Genomic DNA, 25,429 nt, shown 5'->3' with positions numbered 1-25,429 from the left:
TAGCCCCCAGAACTGTTAGAAATAAATTTTTGTTGTTTATAAACTACCCAATCCCTGATATTTTGTTAAAGCAGTCTGAAGGGACTAAGACATGGCCCAAATGAACTAAAACACTAGTTTCAAGACTTATAATATTAATAATAAAATGGAATTATAATACATGTTTTTAAAACACACACAAAATGCTGTTCTATATAAAATCACCTGGTATGGTAGGCAGAATTCTAAAATGGCCTCCATGATCTCCATCCCTAAAGTTATCCTCTGTATAATCCACTCCTTTTAGTGTGAATATAACCTGTGACTTGCTTTTAGCCAACAGAATATTGCACAGTGATGAGATGCCAATCCCCTTATTAGACTGCATTATATATTTGACCTGTGAACAACATGGGTTTGAACTGCATGGGTCCACTTATACAAGGATAGTTTTCAATGAATATTGTACCTATATTTTCATTTTACAGATCTTTATATCAACTAAGTATAGGGAAAAGTGTGTTCGATTAGAGATCACAATATGTGGAATCAAAAGAACTAGGGTTTGAGTCCTGACTCTATCCAAGCTGCTTTGCCTTCCTGCTCTTTGGTGAGTCATTTATCAATTCCTTTGTTTTTGAGGCAGAGATAGCAGTATGCAAATTTTCAACTGTGAGGGAGGGGATGGCATCCCTAACCTCCATGTCGTTCAAGGATCAACTATATAGCTGAGGTGATAAGGTGTCACTCTCATGATCATATTATATTGCATGAGACTCTGTCTTAGCAAGAAAGAGAGACTCTTTGCTGGCCTTAAAGAAGAAGTGAGATGCTATAATGTAAACTGCTTATGGAGAAGGCCACATGGCTAAATGCCCCAGTCCCACAACTGCACAGAACTGAAATTTGCCACATCTACTTAAGCTTGGAAGAGGACCTCAAGTGACCAAAAAAAGCAGAGCCTAGCCAACGCCTTGACTGCTGTATGGTGAGGCCTTAAGCATAGGACACAGATAAGCCATGCTCAGACTCCTAAGCCATTCAAAACTATGAGACAATTTAAATTGTTTTAAGCTGCAAAATGTGAGGTAACTTGTTATGCAGAAATAGAAAATTAATACCATAAAGTTGTTCATTTTATATTCAGTATTTCAAGCAGTACTCTCATTTTCTTTGCAAATTTATGTTATTTGATTCTTGAATCATGCAGGTACATACTTGTAGGACACTTAAGTCCAGCCACTCACGGGATGAGAGTGACCAAATGGGTGACATGGTGTTGTGATGGTTAAGAAGTTAACTTGTAGCAAAAGAAAGTTTACCAAAGACAAGATGAAACAAAGGGTTACTTGTATTCTTTTCATTGGATCACATAAAAAAGAGTGGGCTATATTTACAATCTCTGAAAATTTTTCCTATTTGCTTCTTGCATCTCTTATATCTTCTTGAAATAGATAGGGCAGCTATTGTTTTACTCATTTTAGTGATGAAAAATATGAAGTTCAAGTAGGTTAAAGGGACTTATCCAATGTCACTTAACTAGTAAGTCTGCTCTGACTCAAAATATGATGTTCTTTCCTCCATGATATTGCCTATAATTGAGTGAACTATGGTAATTTTCATAACCTTGACAGTAAATGTGTCTAAATTTACCATTTGGTTTTTGAAACTTGCTGAGAAAAGTCAACTAACAAGAAAGAAGTATCTTAGGAAGAAATTTAGTACACATATACACAAACACACATACATACATACCTATATTCATATACATACTAATATTGTCTATACATACAATTATCAGAGCCTTATTAATCAAATTTAGATGCACAGAGAGAGATTCTGTGTTACCTGGACTTGAGGCATATCTTCTTTTACTTTAAGCTCTTTCACTATAGACTTCTTCCTGAAAAAAACAATGTTTTTAAATATATCATGATATTTTACGATATTTGCATGACTACTTTGCTTTCTTGATAAGTACTTAAACCATTTTAAAGAAGTGAAATTTTGAGAGGTGCACCCAAAATGATGGAGTAGGAAGAGCCCGAACTTACCTCCTCCCACAGGCACACCAAAATTACAACTATTTACAGAGCAACTATTGATGAGAATGACATGAAGACTACAAGAAAAGACTGTCCATAAGTAAAGATATTAAGAAGTAACCACGATGAGATGGATAGGAAGGGCAAAGACTCAGTATAGTGAAGACCCACATTCCTGGGTAGGTGACCCACAAATGGGAGGATAATCACAATTGCAGTTGTTCTCCCCCAAGGTGTGAGGGATCTGAGCTCCACATCAGACTCCCTACCCCAGGGGTCCAACACTGAGAAGATGAGCTCCAAGAACATCTGGCTGTGAAGGCCAATAGGGCTTGCATATTGGAGAGCAGGAGGGCTATAGGAAACGTAGATCCCACTCTTCTGGGACATGCAAAATCTCACATGTTCTGAGTCCCAGAGTAGGGGCGGTAATTTAAAAGGAGCCAGGGTCAGACCCATTTGCTGATTTTGGAGAGCCTCCTGGAGAGGTAGGAGGCAACTGGGACTCCCCTTGGGGACACAAAGGTTGGCGGCACCCATTTTGGGGAGCTCATTCTACCATGAGGACAAGGTGCTCTCAAGCACCATTTTGGAATCCTCCCTCTAGACTATTAGTACCAGGGGCTTACCCACTCACCAGCAGGCTGACACTAGCCCAAGGAGCCCCTGCCCACCAGTGTGGGTACCCAGCCCTGCCCACCAGCAGGCCAGAAACCACCACATGAGGCAGGATCTGGCATCCTACCTCAGGAAACAAACACACAAAATCTCAAATAAACAGTATCACCTTACACCTAAAGGAAGTAGAAAAAGAAGAAGAAATAAAGCCCAAAATTAGTAAAAGGAAAGAAATAATACAGGTCGGAACAAAAATAAATCAAATAAAGACTAAGAGAAATAATAAAAGAAGTCAAGGAAACTATGAGCTGGTTTTGAAAAGTTAAACAAAACTGATAAAACTTTATCCAGATTAAACAATAAAAAAAGAAAGAGCGGTCCCAAATAAATAAAATAAAAAATGAAAGAGAAATTACAACTGACACCACAGAAATACATAAGAGATTAGTACAATTATATACAATAAATGGACAACCTAGAAAAAATGGATAAAGTCCTAGAAATGTACAATTTCCCAAGACTGAATCAGGAAGAAATAGAAAATATGAACAGAGTAATTACCAGAAATGAAATTGAATCAGTTATCAAAAAACTCCCAATGAACCATAGTCCATGACCAGATCACTTCACAGGTGAGTTCTAACAACCATTAAGAAACAGTTAACACTTACCCTTCTCTAACTATTCAAAAAATGTAAAGAGGAGGGAACACTCTGAACTCATTCTATGGGGCCAGCATCACCCTGATATGAAAACCAGACAGAGACACCACAAAAAAGTAAAGTTACAGATCAATATCACTGATAAATATAGATGCAAAAATCCTCAACAAAATATTAGCAAACCAAATTCAACAATACATTAAAAGGATCATACACCATGATCAAGTGGGATTCTAACTATGGTTGCAAGGATAATTTGACATCCGAAAATCAACTAACATGATAAACCATATTAACAAAACAAAGAATAAATATCATATGATCATCTTCATAGATGCAGAAAAAGCCTTTGACAAAGTTCAAAATCCATTTATGAGAAAAACTCTCAACAAAGTAGATACAGAGGGAACATACCTCAACATAATAAAGGTACTATATGAAAAACCCAAAGCCAACATCATATTCTACAAGAAAAAGCTGAAAACATTTCCTCTAACATCAAGTATAAGACAAGGATGCCCATCACCTTTATTCAACATAATGTTGAAACTGAAGTCCTAGCCACAGCAATCAGACAAGACAGAGATATAAAAGGAATCCAAATTAGAAAAGAAAAAAATAAAACTGTCACTGTTTGCACATGACATGATACTATATTTAGAAAATCCTAAAGATGCTACCAAAAGAAGACTATTAGAAATAACAAGTGAACTCAGTAAAGTTGCAGGATACAAAATTAATATACAGAAATCTCTTGGGTTTCACACACTAACAACAAACTATCAGAAAGAGAAATTAAGAAAACAATCCCACTCATAATTGTATGAAAAAGAATAAAGTACTTAGGGATAAATCTAACTGAGGAGGTAAAAGACTTGAACCTGGAAACCTGTAAGAAAGTGATAAATTAAAACTAACATTAACAAATGGAAAAATATTCCATGCTTATGGAGTGGAAGAATTAACATTGTTAAAATGACATACTACCAAAAGAAATCTACAGACTCAGTACAATCTCTATAAAAATACCAATGGCATTTTTCACAGAACTAGAACAAATAATTGTAAAATTTCTATGGTAACACAAAAGACCCCAAATAGCCAAAACAATCTTGAGAAAGAACGGAGCTGGAGGTATCATGTGCCCTGATTTCAACCTATACTACAAAGATATAGTAATCAAAACAGCATGGCACTGGACAAAAACAGACACACAGTTCAATGAAACAGAGTAGAGAGCCCAGAAATAAATTCATACATATATGGTCAATGAATCTAAGACAATGGAGGCAAGAATATACAATGGGAAAAAGGCAGCCTCTTCAATTAATGATGTTGGGAAAACTGAACAGCTACATGTATTGTAGAAGAATCAAACTGGACTACATTCTCACACCATATACAAAAGTAAACTCAAAGTGGATTAAAGACTTAACTATAAAGCCTGTAACCGTAAAACTCCTAGAAGGTAACATAAGTGGTACACTCTTTGACATTGATGTTAGCTGTATTTTTGGTATATGTCTCCTCAGGCAAGAGAAACAAAAGGAAAAATAAACAAATGGAACTACATCAACTAAAAAAAGCTTTTGCACAGCAAAGGAAACTATCAACAGAATGAAAAGTCAGCCTACTATACGGGAGAAGACATTTCCAAATGATACATCTGATAAGGAGTTAATATCCAAATACAAAGAACTCCTACAACTTAACATCAAAAAAACCAAAAAATCTGATTTTAAAATGGCAGAGAACCTGAATAGATATTTTTCCAAACAAGGTGTCTAGATGGCCAACAGGTGCATGAAAAGATGCTCAACATTACTAATCATCAGGGAAATTCAAATTAAAACCTCAATGAGATATCACCTTACACCTGTCAGAATGGCTATTATCAAAAAGACAACAAATAACAAGTGCTGCAAGGATGTGGAGAAAAAGGAACCCTTGGTGCTTTGTTGGTGGAAATGTAAATTGGTGCAGTCACTATAAAAAAAAGTATGGGAGTTCTTCAAACAATTAAAAATAATACTACCATATGCTCCATCAAGTCCACTTCTGGGTATTTTTCTAAAGAAAACAAAAACACTATCTCAAAAAAATGCATGCACCCCTATGTTCACCACATCATTATTTATAAATGCCAAGATATGGAAGTAACCTAAGTACCCATCAATAGATGAATGGATAAAGAAGATGTGGTATGTATGTGTGTATATACAGATATAGATATAGATACCATATATATGATGCAATATAACTCAACCATAAAAAAGAATGGGGCTTCCCTGGTGGCGCAGTGGTTGAGAGTCTGCCTGCCAATGCAGGGGACACGGGTTCGAGCCCTGGTCTGGGAAGATCCCACATGCCGTGGAGTGGCTGGGCCCATGAGCCACAACTACTGAGCTTGCGCGTCTGGAGCCTGTGCTCCGCAACAAGAGAGGCCGTGATAGTGAGAGGCCTGCGCACCATGATGAAGAGTGGCCCCCGCTTGCTGCAACTAGAGAAAGCCCTCGCACAGAAACGAAGACCCAACACAGCCATAAATAAAATAAATAAATAAATAAAAATTTTTTTTAAAAAAAAAAGAATGAAATCTTGCCATCTGTGACAACATGGATTGTCAGACAAAGAAAGACAAATACTGTATGATTTCACTTATATATGGAATCTAAAAAACAAATGAACAAACATAGCAAAACAGAAGCAAACTCATAGGTACAGAGAACAAACTGGTGGTTTCCAGAGGGGAGGAGGGAAGGGGGATAATTAAAATAGGTAAGGGAGATAAAGAAATACAAAATGCCAGTTATAAAATCAATAAGTCATGGGGATGTAATGTATAGCATAGGGAATATAGTCATTAACATCATAATAACTTTGTGTGGTGACAGATAGACTTATCATGGTGATCATTTTGTAATGTATTACAATATCGAATTACTGCGTCATATACCTGTAACTAATATAATAAGCCAATTATACTTGAATAAAAAAGAAAGTAAAATTTCATAAGAAATTCATATTTTTAAAAGCCATAAAATTCATAAAGGTTAAATGATAAATAATTGAATAACATTTCTCAAACTGACATCTCATTGGTATGATTAAAATATGGTACGTTGAGATGGGAAAAGGATTTCCAAAGTACATTGGTCATTTTTTCTTCTCTGGTCATCTTTTCTTCTCTCAAGAAAAGGCCATTTGTCTGATGAATTTCTTTTCAGAATTTGTGGAACTCTATAAAGTACGAATTCATAGCTTTGTTAAGCTATATATTTACATTAGGGTTTGATCAAGCAAATTCCAACTGCACAAATTATTTTATATTAGTAAAGAAAATATTCTCTTGGTAAGGCCACTTTACAATAACCCATATACATTAAAAACAGATACATTTTTTAATAAAATAAGACAACCAAGAAGTACAGTAAAAAGGAAGAGCCCAGACTGGGGAGAGGGATTAACATACAAATTACAAATCATTAGCTAAACCATCAAGAAAACATTGTAAGTCCTTTTTTCCCTAAAATTATTTGTATTTAATTGTTTACCTATTCCTGAATATCTTGTGATTTATTCTACTCTAACCCATTTTTAGTTCTTTGCTCTTCCCTTCTCAGCTTTCTCCCATAATCATATCCTGGTCTGCTTATAAAACTATATATTTGTTAATGCTATGCTGTTTTAGAAACCTGTTAATAAGTTATGTTTATATGACCCTAAATTGTATAAAATGGAAATATAAGTTTATAAGTAAAAAATATTAACAGTATCTTTATGTCTTACTCTTCTGAATCTTCAGATAGTCCTTCGTCTTTTTTCTTCTCCATTTTCATAGTTTTCTTTCGTCGCTCACTTGTAGCCTTTGTTTTCTATGTAGTTTTATATAAGCCAGAAATAAATAGTTAAGGAGACCATAAATTATAGGTAAATACATGATAATACACATTACTAAGATTGCCATTTTACTTCGAGAATCACTATACTATGTTTCAAGGGAAATTATCTGAATAAAAGCAAAACAAAATTAATGATATAGGCTGAATGTTTGTTATAGTGCTTTACAGACTGTAAGTTGCAAATAAGCTAATACATATCAAACAATTAAATTCCTCTGACAAATTACAGTCAGTTCTGCTATAACATTGCATACAACATCCTGAAAATCACCTCACTGTGAAAAATCATATGATAAAAACTGCAGGATATATGGGGAAAATGGGGTAAGGTGCACAGAATGCAAAAAAACTGTTGATGATACATTAAAAAAAATAAAAACCTAATAAGAACATTAATCCAGTTTTATACAGTTAAATGATTAAGAAATACATACTACGAGAAACATAGCTCTTTATCTTGAATAAGACATGAAGCTTGTTTTTGGAAATGAGCATCAAACAGATTTCAACTTGTGAGTTATTATGCAGTATGGGAAGGAAGGCTATCTGAAATTGGATAAAAGTTGTAACACCATATGTGGACTGGTGTGATACACAATACACATGGTAAACCGAGGTAGCTTGTAGAAGCTGTTTTTCTACGTTCACCTAGTACTATTTTCAGATGAATTTGTGCATAAGCAAATGTAAAATTCACATTATGCTCAAACTGTTCTGTCATGTTGTAACAAATCTGCATTTCAAAACAAATATTAGAGCAGAATTGACCACAGGTTTTAAAGTATTCTTGAACTCCTATGTAGTACTGGATTATTTTCTACAATAAAGTATAGAAAAAATTTGACAATTAGATTATTGAAAATTTTAGATGAGCTTAATAATAGACACTATTAGGTATTGGGAGATCATTTCCTATTTCAGACCACAACCTCCAACAGATACCAAATTCACTGTAGCAAAGTTCTCACAAGTTAAGCACCAAATGTAACAATTCCTATAAAATATAGAAAGTAAGTATAATAATACATTTTTAATGAGAATTGTTAAGGTCGCCAAATAATTTTCCAGTTTAAACACGAGTTTTGGTACATATTTCCTATTTAGAAAAATCTAATATACTGGCAATCAAAACATACTAAAATAACGACAGGGAAAAAAGACTAAAAAATAACAAACAGATCATCAGTGAGTTCTGGGACAACTTCAAGTGGATTAATATACTTACAGTTGGAATGCATGGAGAGAAGGGGTGGGAAAAGAGAATAACTATTTGAAGAAATAATGGCCAATTTTTTTCAACTTTGATGAAAACTGTATATCCACAAATCCACAACAGCACAAGGAAAACTACCCCCCAAGACACATCATAATCAAATTATTTAAAAGCAGCAATAAAAAGAAAATCTTAAAAGCAGACAGAGGAGAAAAGCAGAATACACACAAGAATAAAGAAGAAAACAGATTTCTTGTAAGAAATAATGCAAGCCTGAAGACAAAGGAGCAATATCTTTAAACCACTCAACCTAGAATTCTTTACCCAGGAAAAATATCTTTCAAAACTGATGGCAAAAGAAATTTTTTTTTGTCTGGAAATCAAAGAGGTGAAAGAATTCAGCAGCAGCAGCCCTGCACAACAAAAAAGATAAAGAATCCTTCAAGGAAAAGAAAAATGATACCAGATAGAAATAAGAAAATACACAAAGAAGAATACCACAAATGATAATTATGTGGGTAAATATAAAGACTGTTTTCTTGTTATTTAAATCTCTATAAAAGGTAATATTTTACAGCAAAATTAATAATGTGTTGTGCAGTAAAATGTATAAAAACAATTGCACAAAGGCCAGAAAGGGACAAATGAAAGTATGTTTTAAGATTCTTATACATGAAGTGATTCAATGTCATTTGAATAGAGACTGCAGTAAGTTAAAAACAAGGCTGTAAACCCTAAAGCAGCCAGTAAAGCAACCCACTGAGCAGCAAATTAAAAAGTAATACAGATTTTGCTACCTGAAAGTAGGGTGCTATTGCAACACATAACTAAAACTACGGAAATGGCTTTGAAATAAGGCAATAGTGGGCAGAGGCTGGAAGAATCTTATGGAGCATAAAAAAAAATATTCATGAAGAAATATTATGAGAAGAGGAAAAATCCTTTAACCTGATACATGGTTTTGAAAGAGAAAGAGAGACAGAAAGGCAGGCTGACTAATCACAAGAAACAAGAAAACATTCCCCTTAATATCAGGAACAAAAAAAAACGCCTGCTTTCATAATGTCTATTCAATATTATTCTAGAGGTCTTTCCCAGTGTAGCAAGGCAAGAAGAAGAAAGTATTACAAATTGGAAAGCAAGAAACTTTAGGCTATCGTTTACAGATACTTCAATTATGCAAGTAGGAAATAAAAATCTAACCATTATGATAGTGTAGCTAGGTTTGTAGATGGAAAATTCAATATACAAAAATTTGTTACATTTCTCTAGCAATAGCTTTAAAATATTTTAAAAGATACAAATAACATAGCATAAAAATACAAAGTACCTAAGATTAACCTAACAAAAATGAATAATAGCTTTATGAAGAAAATCATAAACACTGATTGTAAGCATTACAAAACTTTCCAAAATTGAGACATTTAATGTTTGTAAACAAAAAGATGTATCTTGATATCCTATATGTAAATCTCTCAAATTTGATGTACAGCTTGAGTGCAATAGTAGAATCTGACAAATTAACTCTAAAATTTAAAAGAAAGTGCAAAGACCAAGAACAAATAAATTCTCATATATATAACAAGGTGGGTTAACTTGCCCACAAAATACCAGGACTTACTATAAATATATAATCATTAAAGATCTCAGGCATTGGTGTAGGAATACACAAGGCCAATAGAACAGAAGAGAAAGAACAGAAACAAATCTTTTTATGCAGTAATATTTTCTAGCAATAGCATACCAAAATATATATATCTAGGAGTTCCTATTTAGGAAGCTATAGTAGAAAGCCAGGTGATGGCAGAAGTGGAATAAATAAGGAGTCAGGCTAATGTAACTGTGGTTGGCACTCTGCAGAGGCAAGGGGAGCTGCAGGTACAGTCGCAGCTCTCCTATTATTTTCCCAGCCTTTGCCCTGTGTAGTGATGAAGATGCCATAAAAAAATTGGCAGGAGTCCCTCCCATCAGGAATCTTGCACAAGCTTCTTAGATAGCCTCATCCACCAGAGGGCAGACAGCAGAAGCAAGAAGAACTACAATCCTGCAGCCTGTGGAACAAAAACCACATCCACAGAAAGACAGACAAAATGAAAACACAGAGGACTATGTACCAGATGAAGGGACAAGATAAAACCCGAGAAAAACAACTAAATGAAGTGGAGATAGGCAACCTTCCAGAAAACAGAATTCAGAATAATGATAGTGAAGACGATCCAGGACCTCGGAAACAGAATGGAGGCAAAGATCGAGAAGAATGCAAGACATGTTTAACAAAGGTCTAGAAGAATTAAAGAACAAACACCTAGAAGAATTAAAGAACAAACAGAGATGAACAATATAATAAATGAAATGAAAAACACACTAGAAGGAATCAATAGCAAAATAACTTAGGCAGAAGAACGGATAAGTGACCTGGAAGACAGAATGGTGGAATTCACTGCCGTGGAACAGACAAAAGAAAAAAGAATGAAAAGAAATGAAGGCAGCCTAAGAGATCTCTGGGACAACATTAAACACACCAACATTCACATTATAGGGGTCCCAGAAGGAGAAGAGAAAAAGAAAGGACCTGAGAAAATATTTGAAGAGATTACATTTGAAAACTTCCCTAACATGGGAAAGGAAATAGCCACCCAAGTCAGGAAGCGCAGAAAGTCCCAGGCAGGATAAACCCAAGGAGAAACACGCCAAGACACATAGTAATCAAATTGGCAAAAATTAAGGACAAAGAAAAATTATTAAAAGCAACAAGGGAAAAATGACAAATAACATAGAAGGGAACTCCCGTGTGGTTAACAGCTGATTTCTCAGAATAAACTCTACAAGCCAGTACGTAGTGGCACAATATATTTAAAGTAATGAAAGGGAGGAACCAAGATTACTCTACCCAGCAAGGATCTTATTCAGATTCGATGGAGAAATCAAAAGCTTTGCAGACAAGCAAAAGCTAAGAGAATTCAGCACCACCAAACCTGCTCTACAACAAATGCTAAAGGAACTTCTCTAAGTGGGAAACACCAGAGAAGGAAAGGACCTACAAAGACAAACCCAAAACAATTAAGAAAATGGTAAGAGGAACATACATATCGATAATTATCTTAAATGTGAATGGATTAAATGCTCCAACCAAAAGACACAGGCTTACTGAATGGAATACAAAAACAAGACCCATATATATGCTGTCTACAAGAGACCCACTTCAGACCTAGGGACAAAGACAGACTGAAAATGAGGGGATGGAAAAAGATATTCCATGACACTGGAAATCAAAAGAAAGCTGGAGTAGCAATACTCATATCAGAAAAACTAGACTTTAAAATAAAGAATGGGGCTTCCCTGATGGCGCAGTGGTTGAGAATCTGCCTGCCAATGCAGGGGACGCGGGTTCGAGCCCTGGTCTGGGAAGATCCCACATGCCGCGGAGCAACTCGGCCCGTGAGCCACAATGACTGAGCCTGCGCGTCTGGAACCTGTGCTCGGCAACGAGAGGCCGCGATAGTGAGAGGCCCGCGCACCGCAATGAAGAGTGGCCTCTGCACCGTGATAAAGAGTGGCCCCCGCTTGCCACAACTAGAGAAAGCCCTCGCACAGAAACGAAGACCCAACACAGCCATACGTACATACATATATACATAAATAAAAAGAATGTAAGCAGACAAGAATATCATTAAAAAAATTTAAAAAAAAAAAGAATGTTACAAGACACAAGGAAGGATATTACATAATGATCAAGGGATCAATGCAAGAAGGAGATATAACAATTATAAATATAATATATGCACCCAGCATAGGAGCACCTCAATACTTAAGGCAAATGCTAACAGCTATACAAGAGGAAAATGACAGTAACACAATAATAGCGGGGGAATTTAACCTCTCACTTACTCCAATGGACAGATCACCCAGACAGAAAATGAATAAGGAAACACAAGCTTTAAATAACACAATAGACCAGATAGATTTAATTGATATTTATAGGACATTCCATCTGAAAACAGAAGATTACACTTTCTTCTCAAATGCACACGGAACACTCTCCAGGATAGATCACATCTTGGGTCACAAATCAAGCCTTGGTAAATTTAAGAAAATTGAAATTATATCAAGTATCTTTTCCGACCACAACGCTTTGAGATCAGAAATCAATTACAGGGAAAAAAATGTAAAAAACACAAACACATGGAGGCTAAAAAATACGTTACTAAATAACCAAGAGATCACTGAAGAAATCAAAGAGGAAGTCAAAAAATACCTAGAGACAAATGACAATGAAAACACGATGACCTAAAACCTAAGGGATACAGCAAAAGCAGTTCTTAAGAGGGAAGTTTATAGCTATACAATCCTACCTCAAGAGACAAGAAAAATCTCAAATAAACAATCTAACCTTACACCTAAAGCAACTAGAGAAAGAAGAACAAACAAAACCCAAAGTTAGTAGAAGGAAAGAAACCATAAAGATCAGAGCAGAAGTAAATGAAACAGAAACAAGGAAAACAATAGCAAAGATCAATAAACTAAAAGCTGGTTCTTTGAGAAGATAAACAAAATTGATAAACCTTTAGCCAGACTCATCAAGAAAAAGAGGGAGAGGACTCAAATCAATAAAATTAGAATCAAAAAGAAGTTCCAATGGACACCGCAGAAATACAAAGCATCATACGACACTACTACGAACAACTCTATGCCAATAAAATGGACAACCTGGAAGAAATGGACAAATTCTTAGAAGGCATAACCTTCCAAGACTGAACCAGGAAGAAACATAAAATATAAACAGACCAATCATAAGTAATGAAATTGAAACTGTGATTAAAAATCTTCCAACAAACAAAAGTCCAGGACCAGATGGCTTCACAGGTGAGTTCTATTTAGAGAAGAGCTAACACCCATCCTTCTCAAACTCTTCCAAAAAATTGAAGAGGAAGGAACATTCCCAAACTCATTCTACAAGGCCACCATCACTCTGATATCAAAACCAGACAAAGATACTACAAGAAAAGAAAATTACAGACCAATATCACTGATGAATACAGATGGAAAAATCCTCAACAAAATACTAGCAAACAGAATCCAACAACACATTAAAAGGATCATACACCATGATCAAGTGGGATTTATCCCAGGGATGCAAGTATTCCTCAATATATGCAAATCAATCAATGTGATATACCATATTAACAAATTGAAGAATAAAAACCATATGATCTCAATAGATGCAGAAAAAGCTTTTGACAAAATTCAATGCCTTTTATGATAAAAATTCTCCAGAAAGTGGGCATAGAGGGAACCTACCTCAACATAATAAAGGCCATACATGACAAACCCACGGCAAACATCATTCTCAATGGTGAAAAACTGAAAGCATTTCCTCTAAGAGAAGGAACAAGACAAGGATGTCCACTCTCGCCACTATTATTCAACATAGTTTTGGAAGCCCTAGCCACGGCAATCAGAGAAGATAAAGAAATAAAAGGAATCTAAATTGGAAAGGAAGAAGTACAACTGTCATTGTTTGCAGATGACATGATACTATACATAGATAATCCTAAAGATGCCACCAGAAAACTACGAGAGCTAATCAATGAATTTGGTAAAGTTGCAGGATACAAAATTAATGCACAGAAATCTCTTGCATTCCTATACACTAACAACGAAAGATCAGAAAGAGAAATTAAGGAAACAATCCCATTCACCATTGCAACAAAAAGACTGAAATACTTAGGAATAAACTTACCTAAGGAGGTAAAAGACCTGTACTCAGAAAACTATAAGACACTGATGAAAGAAATCAAAGATGACATAAACAGATGGAGAGATATACCATGTTCTTAGATTGGAAGAATCAACATTGTGAAAATGACTATACTACCCAAAGCAGTCTACAGATTCAATGCAATTCCTATCAAATTACCAGTGGCATCTTTTGGAAAACTAGAAGAAAAAATCTTAAAATTTGTATGGAGACACACAAGACCCCGAATAGCCAAAGCAATCTTGAGGGAAAAAAACGGAGCTAGAGGAATCAGACTCCCTGACTTCAGACTATACTACAAAGCTACAGTAATCAAGACAATATGGCACTGGCACAAAAACAGAAATACAGATCAATGGCACAGGATAGAAAGCCCAGAGATAAACCCATGCACTTATGGTCAACTCATTTGTGACAAAGGAGGCAAGGATATACAATGGAGAAAAGACAGTCTCTTCAATAGGTGGTGCTGGGAAAACTGGAGAATTACATGTAAAAGAATGAAATTAGAACCCTCCCTAACACCATACACAAAAATAAACTCAAAATGGATTAAAGACCTAAATATAAGACCGGACACTATAAAACTCTTAGAAGAAAACGTAGGAAGAACACTCTTTGACATAAATCACTGCAAGATCTCTTTTGACCCACCCACTAGAGTAATGGAAATAAAAACAAAAATAAACAAATGGGACCTAATGAAACTTAAAAGCTTCTGCACAGCAAAGGAAACTATAAACAAGACGAGAAGACACCCCTCAAAATGGGAGAAAATATTTGCAAATGAACCAACAGACAAAGGATTAATGTCCAAAATATACAAGCAGCTCATGCAGCTCAATATTAAAAAAACAAACGACCCAATCCAAAAATGGGCCGAAGACCTAAATAGACATTTCTCCAGAGAAGATGTGTCTTCTCCATAGAAGACATGTCTAAGACAGATGGCCAAGAGGCACATGAAAAGCTGCTCAACATCACTAATCATTAGAGAAATGCAAATCAAAACTACAATGAGGTATCACCTCACACCAGTTAGAATGGGCATCATCAGAAAATCTACAAACAACAAACGCTGGAGAGGGTGTGGAGAAAAGGGAACCCTCTTGCACTGTTGGTGGGAATGTAAACTGATACAACCACTATGGAGAACAGGATGGAGGTTCCTTAAAAAACTAAAAATAGAATTACCATATGACCCAGCAATCCCACTACTGGGCATATACCCTGAGAAAACCATAATTCAAAAACACACTTACACCCCAGTGTTCATTGCAGCACTATTTACAATAGCCAGGTCATGGAAGCAACCTAAATGCCCACTGACAGATGAATGGATAAAGAAGATGTAGTACATATATACAATGGAATATTACTCAGCCATAAAAGGAACGAAATTGGGTCATTTGTAGAGACATGGATGGACCTAGAGACTGTCATACAGAGTGAAGTAAGTCAGAATGGGAAAAACAAATATCGTATATTAACACATGTATGTGGAATCTAGAAGAATGGTACAGATGAAACTGTTTGCAAGGCAGAAATAGAGACACAGATGTAGAGAACAAACGTATGGACACCAAGGGCGGAAAGCGGGGGGTTGGGGTGGTGGTGGTGGTGGTGGGATGAACTGGGAGATTGGGATTGACATATATAGACTAATATGCATAAAATAGATAATAAGAACCTGCTGTATTTTAAAAAAATAAAGTAAAACTCAAAAAAAAAAAAAATAAGGAGTCAGCAAAGTGTAGGCCAAATCTGCCCTGCTGCCTGTTTTGTAAATAATATTTTATTGCAACACAGCCATGGTCATTCAGTTATGTATTTTCTGTGGCTATTTTCATATCACAGAAGCAGACTTGAGTAGTTGCAACATAAACCCTATGCTCTCCAAAACCTAAAATACTTATCTTGGCCTTTACATTAAACTTTTCTGACACCTGAAATAAGTAAATGGCTAAGATATTAATTAGGGTAACATTACCAAGTACAGTGGACACCAGATATTTGTGCCCAGTATCCTTTTTCCATTCTGTTAAGAAACAGCACCAGATTTAGAAGTGTTCTTCAACTCCCTCATCTCAAACTGTCTTGGTGACATCTGACCCCAAGCAAGGCCAGTAAGATACAATCATCTAAAAGTTGACATTGTGGAAGGGAAGTAGTGGAGCTTAGTAATTCCAGAACCAGTATCCAAAGGGACGGGAAGAAAACAGTCATAAACTCCCTCTCTAAAATTCCCCTGAAAGGACAGAAGCAGTGGCTATCCATGAATTTCTGTTATTTTAACTCTAAGAGTTGTCCTGGTTCTATCTCTCACCAAACATGTTGTTCAATTTTCCCTCAATTCTTTGAGTTACCCTACTAGCCATCCAATAAATTTCTTGCTTTAAATAGTGTCAGCTTCTCCTGCTTATAAAAAGTAAAATAAAACCCTTAACTGACACACATTAACATTTGGCAGACATGGCTCTTGATTACTAAAGTTGGTTGCCTATGAAAATAAAATTATTAAGAGAGAATATCAGTTAGGAAAGCGAGCTTACTCTGGAAGAAAATTGATATAGCTGTTATTAGAAATCCTGACTTCAACATAATTCTGTAGCCATTATTCTCTTCCTACCAACCCCTTCTCTGAAAACAGGCTCTCTCTCAGATCCCTTGGTCACCACCTTTGTGTGGATATAATATTGCTACTATATATGCAGTAATGCTCCTTCCACATTTCTCATTCACACTTCCATACTTCTTTAGGTTTTCACATGCAAAATCTAAAGAAACAGTACAAGAAAGTAAAACCAGAAACTGCTGCAACATTTTCAAGTCATGTATGAAGCTCCAAAGATTTTGAATGTGGATCTAACAGTGCATGATTAAGTGTTGAATTCTTACACTTGGCCAGACTATTCAATTATTTACTATGACAATTTACTGCTTTATTTTTATTTTCTTTTTTTATTTTTATTCCTACTGGGAACTATACTTAGATGAAACTATTCCTAATTGAACTTATGTGACAGCCCTGGCCTTATATTTGACACTTATGTAGGATCACTGCTTCTCTAACTGATTAAGTAGCAAATCTGGTACTACACTTCTGCTTCCTCCTCTACTAAGGAGGAAATACCAAGTAACCAACATTAGTAGATTGAAGAGTATTTTTCTTCATTCTATGTTAATTTTGTGTCAAAACATACATCTTATATTTTTACGTAGTTAATAAAAATTTGCTTCCAATCCACCATTTGACTTCATTGTGTATAGTTTGAATTTATAAGCTATATAAAAATGGCAGAGGAGGAGAAAAAAAAAGGAAACAAATTCTATCCTTGGTATTTCTATTCACTCTATGTGGTAAGAGTGAACTGGGACACACACATTACACAGTTGCAAAGAATACAATAAAATGCATTTAAAATACGTTTGAAAACCTCATTTATTAATATTTTAATAAAGTTAAATATTTGGCTTAGAAATACCTTTCAGAATGTTTCAATGTTATGTCTGCTTTTCATAGCATCCTTTCAGTTTTGATAGCTAATATGGTAATTTAGGACTTCCTTGGTGGCACAGTGGTTAAGAATCTGCCTGCCAATGCAGAGGACACAGGTTCGAGCCCTGGTCCGGGAAGATCCCACATGCCGCAGAGCAGCTAAGCCCGTGTGCCACAACTACTGAGCCTGCGCTCTAGAGCCTACAAGCCACAACTACTGAGCCCACGTGCCACAACTACTGAAGCCCACACACCTAGAGCCCGTGCTCTGCAACAAGAGAAGCCACCGCAATGAGAAGCCCATGCACCGCAACTAAGAGTAGCCCCCGCTCGCCGGAACTAGAGAAAGCCTGCGTGCAGTAACAAAGACCCAATGCAGCCAAAAATAAATATAAAATAAATAAATTTTTTAAAATATATGGTAATTTAGAATATAGCATAATCTTATTTTTTTAAAGCACAGCTGCTACCAATTATTAATATTGGTATGTATGCCATTTTCAGACACTAAAATTAACTAACCTCTGTACTCTTCAACTTTTGTAGTTCATTTTCCAGCATCAGTTTCTCCTCTGACAACACTTGGAGGTCACTTTGAAACTGTGTGTTTTTCTAAAAGAAATATTATAACTTCATTAATAATGAAAAGCAAACATATCAATATAGGGAGGTTATTTGGGCATTTATTTATTAAAGTAAGAAAGTCTTCATTAACTCATAAAAATAATGAACCATTGGTATTAATCTGCATAGTGAAGTTATAATTGGTGCTGAAAGAGGCAAAGGAACTATCAGTGATAATGGAATTTCAAAAGACTGTGGGAATGGAATATTACTCAGCCATAAAAAGAAATTAAATTGAGTTACTTGTAGGGAGGTGGATGGACCTAGAGTCTCATACAGAGTGAAGTAAGTCAGAAAGAGAAAAACAAATACCGTATGCTAACTCATATGTATGGTATCTAAAAAAAAAAAAGAAAAAAAATGCTTCTGAAGAACCTAGGGGCAGGACAGGAATAAAGACGCAAACGTAGAGAATGGACTTGAGGACACGGGGAGGGGGAAGGGTAAGCAGGGACGAAGTGAGAGAGTGGCATGGACATATATACACTACCAAATGTAAAACAGATAGCTAGTGGGAAGCAGCCACATAGCACAGCGAGATCAGCTTGGTGCTTTGTGACCACCTAGAGCGGTGGGACAGGGAGGAGGTATGGGGATATATGAATATGTATAGCTGATTCACTTTGTTATAAAGCAGAAACTAACACACCACTGTAAAGCAATAATACTCCAATAAAGATGTTAAAGAAAAAAAAGACTGTGGGATGTTATAGTTCAGTATTTTAGAAGTGAAGTGTTTCTGAGTGACAATGAAGTCTAATAAAATCAAAAGAATAGACAAAGTTTTCCAGCTCACATATGCATAACACTCTTGAATAAACTGACTCTCTTGACATATCCTGACAATTTCTAGACTCTATTAACAACATCAAGGACAAAGTACAATTTCAAACTGAAAGCACTATACTTACAGCCTCTAACAAAACTTGCTCATTCATAGCTCTGAAAAACAAACCAAAAATATCTATAATGTATTATAATTTTAAATTTATATTTTTATTTATGCAATATCCTTATATATTTTCTTTGTAAAAACCTTAATAAGGTTAGAGTAAACTTTGACTAGCATTCCAAAAATTCAATACTCTTCCTAGAGATACTGTTAGCTTGCTGTGTCTCTTCCCAGAACTTGTTCCATGGATTTATATAACACTTCACGTACCCATTCAATTCTATACTTTTTGTTAGTGGGCTGGATGTCTGTTTTGTTTTCTTTTTCACATAAATGATATCGTATATGTTGTTCTCAACTTTTTCACTTAACACAATTTCTGAAATCTATTCATATCGGTAAACATAGATTTCCCTCACTCCTTTTAAATACAACTTCTTATTCCATAGCAGGATTTGGCAAACTTTTTCTGTAAAGAGTCAGATGGTAACTATTTTAGACTTTACAGGCCAGGTGATCTCTGTCACTACTACCCAACTCTGCAAAAGCAGCTACAGATGATGGGTAAATAAATGGGTATGGCTATGTTCTAACAAAACTTTATTTACAAAAATAAGCTGCAGGCTAGATTTGACTCATGGACTGCAGTTTGCTGACAACTGTTCCATAGTATGGATAAACTATATTTTTGACTAATGAGTTTTTTTATTCAGTATAATCAGAATTTTTTAAAGCTTTATTAAGATATGATTAACATACCATAAAATTCACTCATTTAAAATATACAATTCAATGGCTTTTAATATATTCACTAAGTTGAGTAACTATTACCACTATCTAATTTTAGCACATTTTAATTACCCCGGAAAGAAACACTGTAGCCATTAGCACTCACTCTCCATTTCTCCCAGCACTGCCTCAGCCCTGGCAGGCATCAGTCTATTTTCTGTCTCCACAGATTTGCCTATTCTGAATATTTCACATAAACAGAATTGCACAGTATGTGGTCTTTTGAGACTGTTTTCTCACACCTAGCATAGTGTTTGTATCATGTATCAGTACTGTGTTCCTTTCTGTTGCCAAATGATATTACATTGTATGGATATGCTCATTTTATTTATTCATTCATCAGTTTATGGACATTTGGGTTGTTTCCACTTTTGGGCTATTATGAATAATGCTACTATGAACATACATGTACAAGTTTTTGTGTGGACCTATGTTTTCATTTCTCTTAGGTATAAACATAGGAATAGAATTTCTGGGTCATATGTTAACTAAATATTTAACATTTTGAGCAACTGACAAACTGTGTTCCATAGCAGATGTACCACTTACATGATGTACCAGCAATGTATGAGGGTACCAATTTCTCTACATCCTTGCCAACAATTGTTATTGTCTCATTTTTATTATAGCCATCCTAGTGGTTGTGAAGTGGTATATCATTGTAGCTTTGATTCCCTAATGACTAATGATGTTGAGTATCTTTTCATGTGCTTATTGACCATCTGTATATCTTGTGTGGCAAAACGTCTATTCGGATTATTTGCCCATTGTTAAACATGGTTATTTATTCTTTTTATTATTGAGGTGTAAGAGTTCTTATGTATATTCTGGGTGCAAGTCCCATATCAGATACATGATTTATGAATAGTTTTCACATTCTATGAGTTGTCTTCTCACATTCTTAATGGTATTAAGAACCTGCAGCACAAGTTTTTAATTTTTATGTTGAGTTTATCTATTTTTTTTTCTGTTGTTGGTTGTGCTTTTGATATCTTATTTAAAAAACCATTGACTGGGACTTTCCTGGTGGTCCAGTGGTTAAGAGTCCACGCTCCCAATGCAGGGGTCCTGGGTTCTATCCCTAGTCGGGGAACTAAGATCCCATGTGCAATGCAGTGTGGCCAAAAAAATTAAAAAAAAAAAAAAGAAAGAAACCATTGACTAAGTCAAAAATATTTACTCCTGTGTTTCTTTAAGAGGTTTATAGTTTTAGCTCTTAAATTTAGGTCTTCGGTAATTTTGAGTTAATTTTAGTGCATGGCACAAAGAAAGGATCCAACTTAATTCTTTTGCATATGGATATCCAGTTCTCCAAGCACAGTTATTAAAAAAACTATTCTTTCCTCACTGAATTATCCTGGCCTCCATGTTGATAATCAGTTAACCATAAATAAATGTAATGGTTTATTTCTGGATATCATTTCCATTCATTCTATTCCATTGATCTACATAGGTCTATCCTCATGCCAGTACGACATTGTCTTAATTACTACAGGTGTATTTAGTTTTAAAATCACTGAAGTGTGCGTCTTCCAAAGTTGTTCTTCTTAAGATTCCTTTGACTATTCTGGGTTCCTTGTATTTCCACGTGAATTTTAAAATCAGCTTGCCAATTCATGCAAAAAGAAAGTTGGGATTTTGATAGAGATTGCATTAAATCTGTAGATCAATTTGGGAAATACTGCCGTTTTAAGATTAGTTAAGTCTAACAGTCCATGAAAATGGGATGTCTACCTGTTTATTTGAGTATTCTTTAAAGTACTTTCAGTGTTTTGTAGTTTTCGGTGCACAAGTCTAGCACTTCTTTTGTTAAATTTATTCTCAATCTCTTTGGTGCTTTTGTAAATGGAATTGTTTTCTTTATTTCATTTTTGGAATGTTCCTTGCTAGTGTATTACTTTCCTAGGGCTGCTATGACAAGGTATCACAATCTAGGTGACTGGTGACTTAAAACAACAAGAATTTATTCGCTCACAGTTCTGGAGACTATAAATCTAAAATTAAGGTGTTGGTACAGCCATGCTCCCTCTGAAACCTCTAGGGGAGAATCCTTCTTTGCCTCTTCCAACTTCTAGTACTCCCTAGCATTCCTTGGACTGTGGCAGCGTACTCCAATCTCTGCCTCCATGACTGTCTTCTCTCTGTGTGTATTTGCCTTCTACAATATTATTATAAGGATACCAGTCATATTGGATTAAGGGCCCATCCCCCTCCACTATGACCTCATCTTAACTAATTACATCTACAATGACCCTATATACAATTAAGTTCATTCTGAGGTACTAGAGGTTAGAGCTTCAACATGTATTTGGTGGGGGGGGCACAATTCAACCCATAACAACTACTGTATTAAAATATAATTGATTTTTATTTATGAATTTTGTATATTGCAACCTTGTTAAGTTACTTCTAATAGTTCTAATAGATCCCTTAGGACTGTCAATAGATAAGGTCATGACATCTGCAAAAAGAGGTAGTTTTCATTTCCTTTTCTTCTCTAAATGCCCTAGATAGAACCTCTACTACAATGGTGGACAGAAGTGGTAAGAATGTCCTATTTTGTCCCTGATCTTAGAGAGAATATATTAAGTTTTTTCACCATTAAGTTTTTTCATTAATATATTAGAGAGAATATATTAAGTATGATGTTAGTTATAGGTATTTGTAGATAGTCTATCAGATTAAGAAAGTTCCCTTCTATGCCTAGTTTGTGGAGTATTTTTATCATAAAAGGCTATTGGATTTTGTCAAATGCTTTTATTTTGTCTAGTAAGCTAATCACGTGATTTTTTTCTCCTTTATTCAATCAATATCATGTATTACATTTATTGATATCTGCATTTTATTTATTTTATAAATTTATTTATTTAATTTATTTATTTTTGGCTGCCCTGGGTCTTCGTTGCTGCGTACGGACCTCCTCTAGTCGCAGCAAGTGGGGCTACTCTTCATTGTGGTGCACGGGCTTCTCACTGCAGTGGCTTCTCTTGTTGCAGAGTGCAGGCTCTAGGCGTGTGGGCTTCAGTAGTTGTGGCTCATGGGCTCTAGAGCGCAGGCTCAGTAGTTGTGGTGCATGGGCTTAGCTGCTCCACGGCATGTGGGATCTTCCCGGACCAGGGCTCAAACCTGTGTCCCCTGTGTTGGCAGGCTGATTCTTAACCACTGTGCCTCCAGGGAAGCACGATATTTGCATTTTGAACCAACTTTGCATTCCTGGGATAAACCCCACCTGCTTGTGGTATATAATCTTTTTTATATGTTGTTGGATTCGATTTGCTAGCATTTTGTTGAGTATTTTTCTGTTCATATTTATAATATATTGGTCTGCAGTTTTCTTGTGACACTGTGGTCTGACTTTGGTATCAGAGTAATACTAGACTCATAGCATGAGTTGAGAAGTATTAACTCCTCTTCTACTTTTTGTAAGAGTTTGTAAAACAGTGATATTAATTCTTCTTTAAATATCTGATAGAATTCATCAGTGAAGCCATATGAGCATTTCTTGTTGGGAAATATCTTAATTAGTAATTGAATCTTTTTACTTGTTTCAGTTACACTCAGATTTTCCAGTTCTTGAATCAGTATAGTCCGTCTTTCTAGAAATTTGTCCATGTCATGTAAGTTGTCTAATTTGTGGTCATACAGTTGCTCATAGAATTCCCTTAGAATCCTTTTACCACAGATGATTGAGCCATACTCCTACTAACAAAAAATGAAATTCTTTCTAGATTTTTGCTATTATCACAGTGATATGATAAATTTCTTTTTACATATGCCTCCTTGAGAATAGTCCTTTCTCTAGGGTAGATTAAAAGAGGTTTCATGTATAATAAGGCAAACGTTTTGTTGCTATTGTTAAATAAACTATGCTAAATTGTTCTTGAAAGTGGGCAATACCTATGGTACTAGCAATTTAAGAGTATTTATTACACTACATCTCTGTCAAGACTTGATATTAGAAAACTTCTTTTTGTTAAACTGATGGGGAAAAAATGTATTGTTGCTGCTTTGCTTTCTATTTCCCTGATTACATATCAGATTGAGCTTCTCCTAAAATGTTTATTGGCCATTTTTTGTCTCTTCCTTAAATATCTATATATATATGTACTTCGCCTATTATTTGAAGGTTGTTTGCCTTTTTGTGGAATTATATATTCTTATTATCACTCCTTTCTTCTATATGCACACATTTTTTCTCCCATCCATTGCTTATCTTTTAACTTAGATTCATTTCTGAAGATACTTTTAATTTCAATAGTCAAATGCCTTCCCTATATTTATGATTGTTTTCTGACATTTATGTCTGTAATAAACATTAAATTTAATTTTTTGCATGGAGCGAAGACTCTGTCATTATCTTCAACCAAATGGATGCCTTTTGCCTTGCCAGTGCCCTAACTGGTCACTGATATTCATTCAAGACTTTTAATTTGCCACCTTGGAATTATGATAATTCCACCTTTGACATAACATACCTACCTGTGATACATGTACCTGGGCTAAAGACAGTTTGAAAGGCAAGACAGCTTATTCTTCCTTCTGACTCTTCTGCCTCTTTAGAAAAAACATCATGATAGATTTCTTAATAGGCCTGCTGTCCCCTCAGGACTACACATACATGATTCTGGTGATGGGCAATATTGTCACCAATGTTGACAACTTCATTCCCAAGATCAGTCACCAGATCTAAACACCCTCTTCACCAAAGAGGTACTATGCCTTGGAAAAAATACCCTGCAATCCAATCTCACTTGGAATCCCAATATGGCCCATAATTGAAGAAAGAACTTTTCAAGGTCCTCTGAGTCTATGCTTACTTGTCCATTTCCCACTATCCACAGACCAAACGGCTAGACAATGCATTGACCAAATCCTGAAAAAAAGGTATATTAGCTTTCCCCAAGGACTAGCATGATTGCCCTAACTTGTTACTGTATAATTCATCCATAATAACAAAATACAATCCTTTTTTCTAAATGTTATCCTATATTATGGTTTTCATCCCACCACATCTGCTTACCACTACTTACCACTAAGCACCTCATAGGTAGACCCCACTCCTTTTTCTGGGAACCCCCTGAGCCTACCCCTCTGAATTAGTATAATTCCTGAGAAAGCTTACATGACCATAAGCCTTCGATTAGAGCTGACTGGTCCAGAAATAGGCACCTGCCTCTGGCTGCACTGACAATTTTCTCACCAAGGACTTTTAGACTTGGGAAATTCAAATATTATCCCTCAGAGTAACTAAAACTGAAAGATTAGATTTGGGAATTGTCAGCAGTCATGGCCTCCCACCTACAGGCAAAAAGTTAAAAAAGAAAATAGAAGGAAGAAAGAGATCTGCAATAGAAGAAAATGAAGCTCTTGTACAGAGGGGGAAAAAGTGTCTTGATAGTGTTCAAGTTCTGGTTTATACTTGTTTCTGAAATTGAGCCATATTGCTGT

The 25,429-nt window shown here is 35.5% G+C and overlaps 1 protein-coding gene across 1 annotated transcript in view; it reads right to left on the bottom strand.

Annotated features, from left to right (window-relative positions):
• The window catches only part of CCDC7 (coiled-coil domain containing 7), a 327,643-nt gene that overhangs the window by 241,695 nt on the left and 60,519 nt on the right, over nucleotides 1-25,429 (bottom strand). Inside the window, exons 11-14 of the mRNA XM_057544500.1 lie at nucleotides 19,212-19,242; nucleotides 18,199-18,288; nucleotides 7,094-7,179; nucleotides 1,828-1,882 (exon numbers count right to left, since the gene is read on the bottom strand). Coding sequence (XP_057400483.1) covers nucleotides 1,828-1,882; nucleotides 7,094-7,179; nucleotides 18,199-18,288; nucleotides 19,212-19,242 — 262 coding nt within the window. The remainder of the gene's footprint in view (nucleotides 1-1,827; nucleotides 1,883-7,093; nucleotides 7,180-18,198; nucleotides 18,289-19,211; nucleotides 19,243-25,429) is intronic.

The sequence above is a fragment of the Balaenoptera acutorostrata genome, chromosome 3 (genome assembly GCF_949987535.1).
Source record: "Balaenoptera acutorostrata chromosome 3, mBalAcu1.1, whole genome shotgun sequence".
NCBI classification, from domain to species: domain Eukaryota; kingdom Metazoa; phylum Chordata; class Mammalia; order Artiodactyla; family Balaenopteridae; genus Balaenoptera; species Balaenoptera acutorostrata.
The sequence above is the reverse complement of the archived record's forward strand: the minus strand, read 5'-3'. Positions and strand labels throughout refer to the sequence as shown.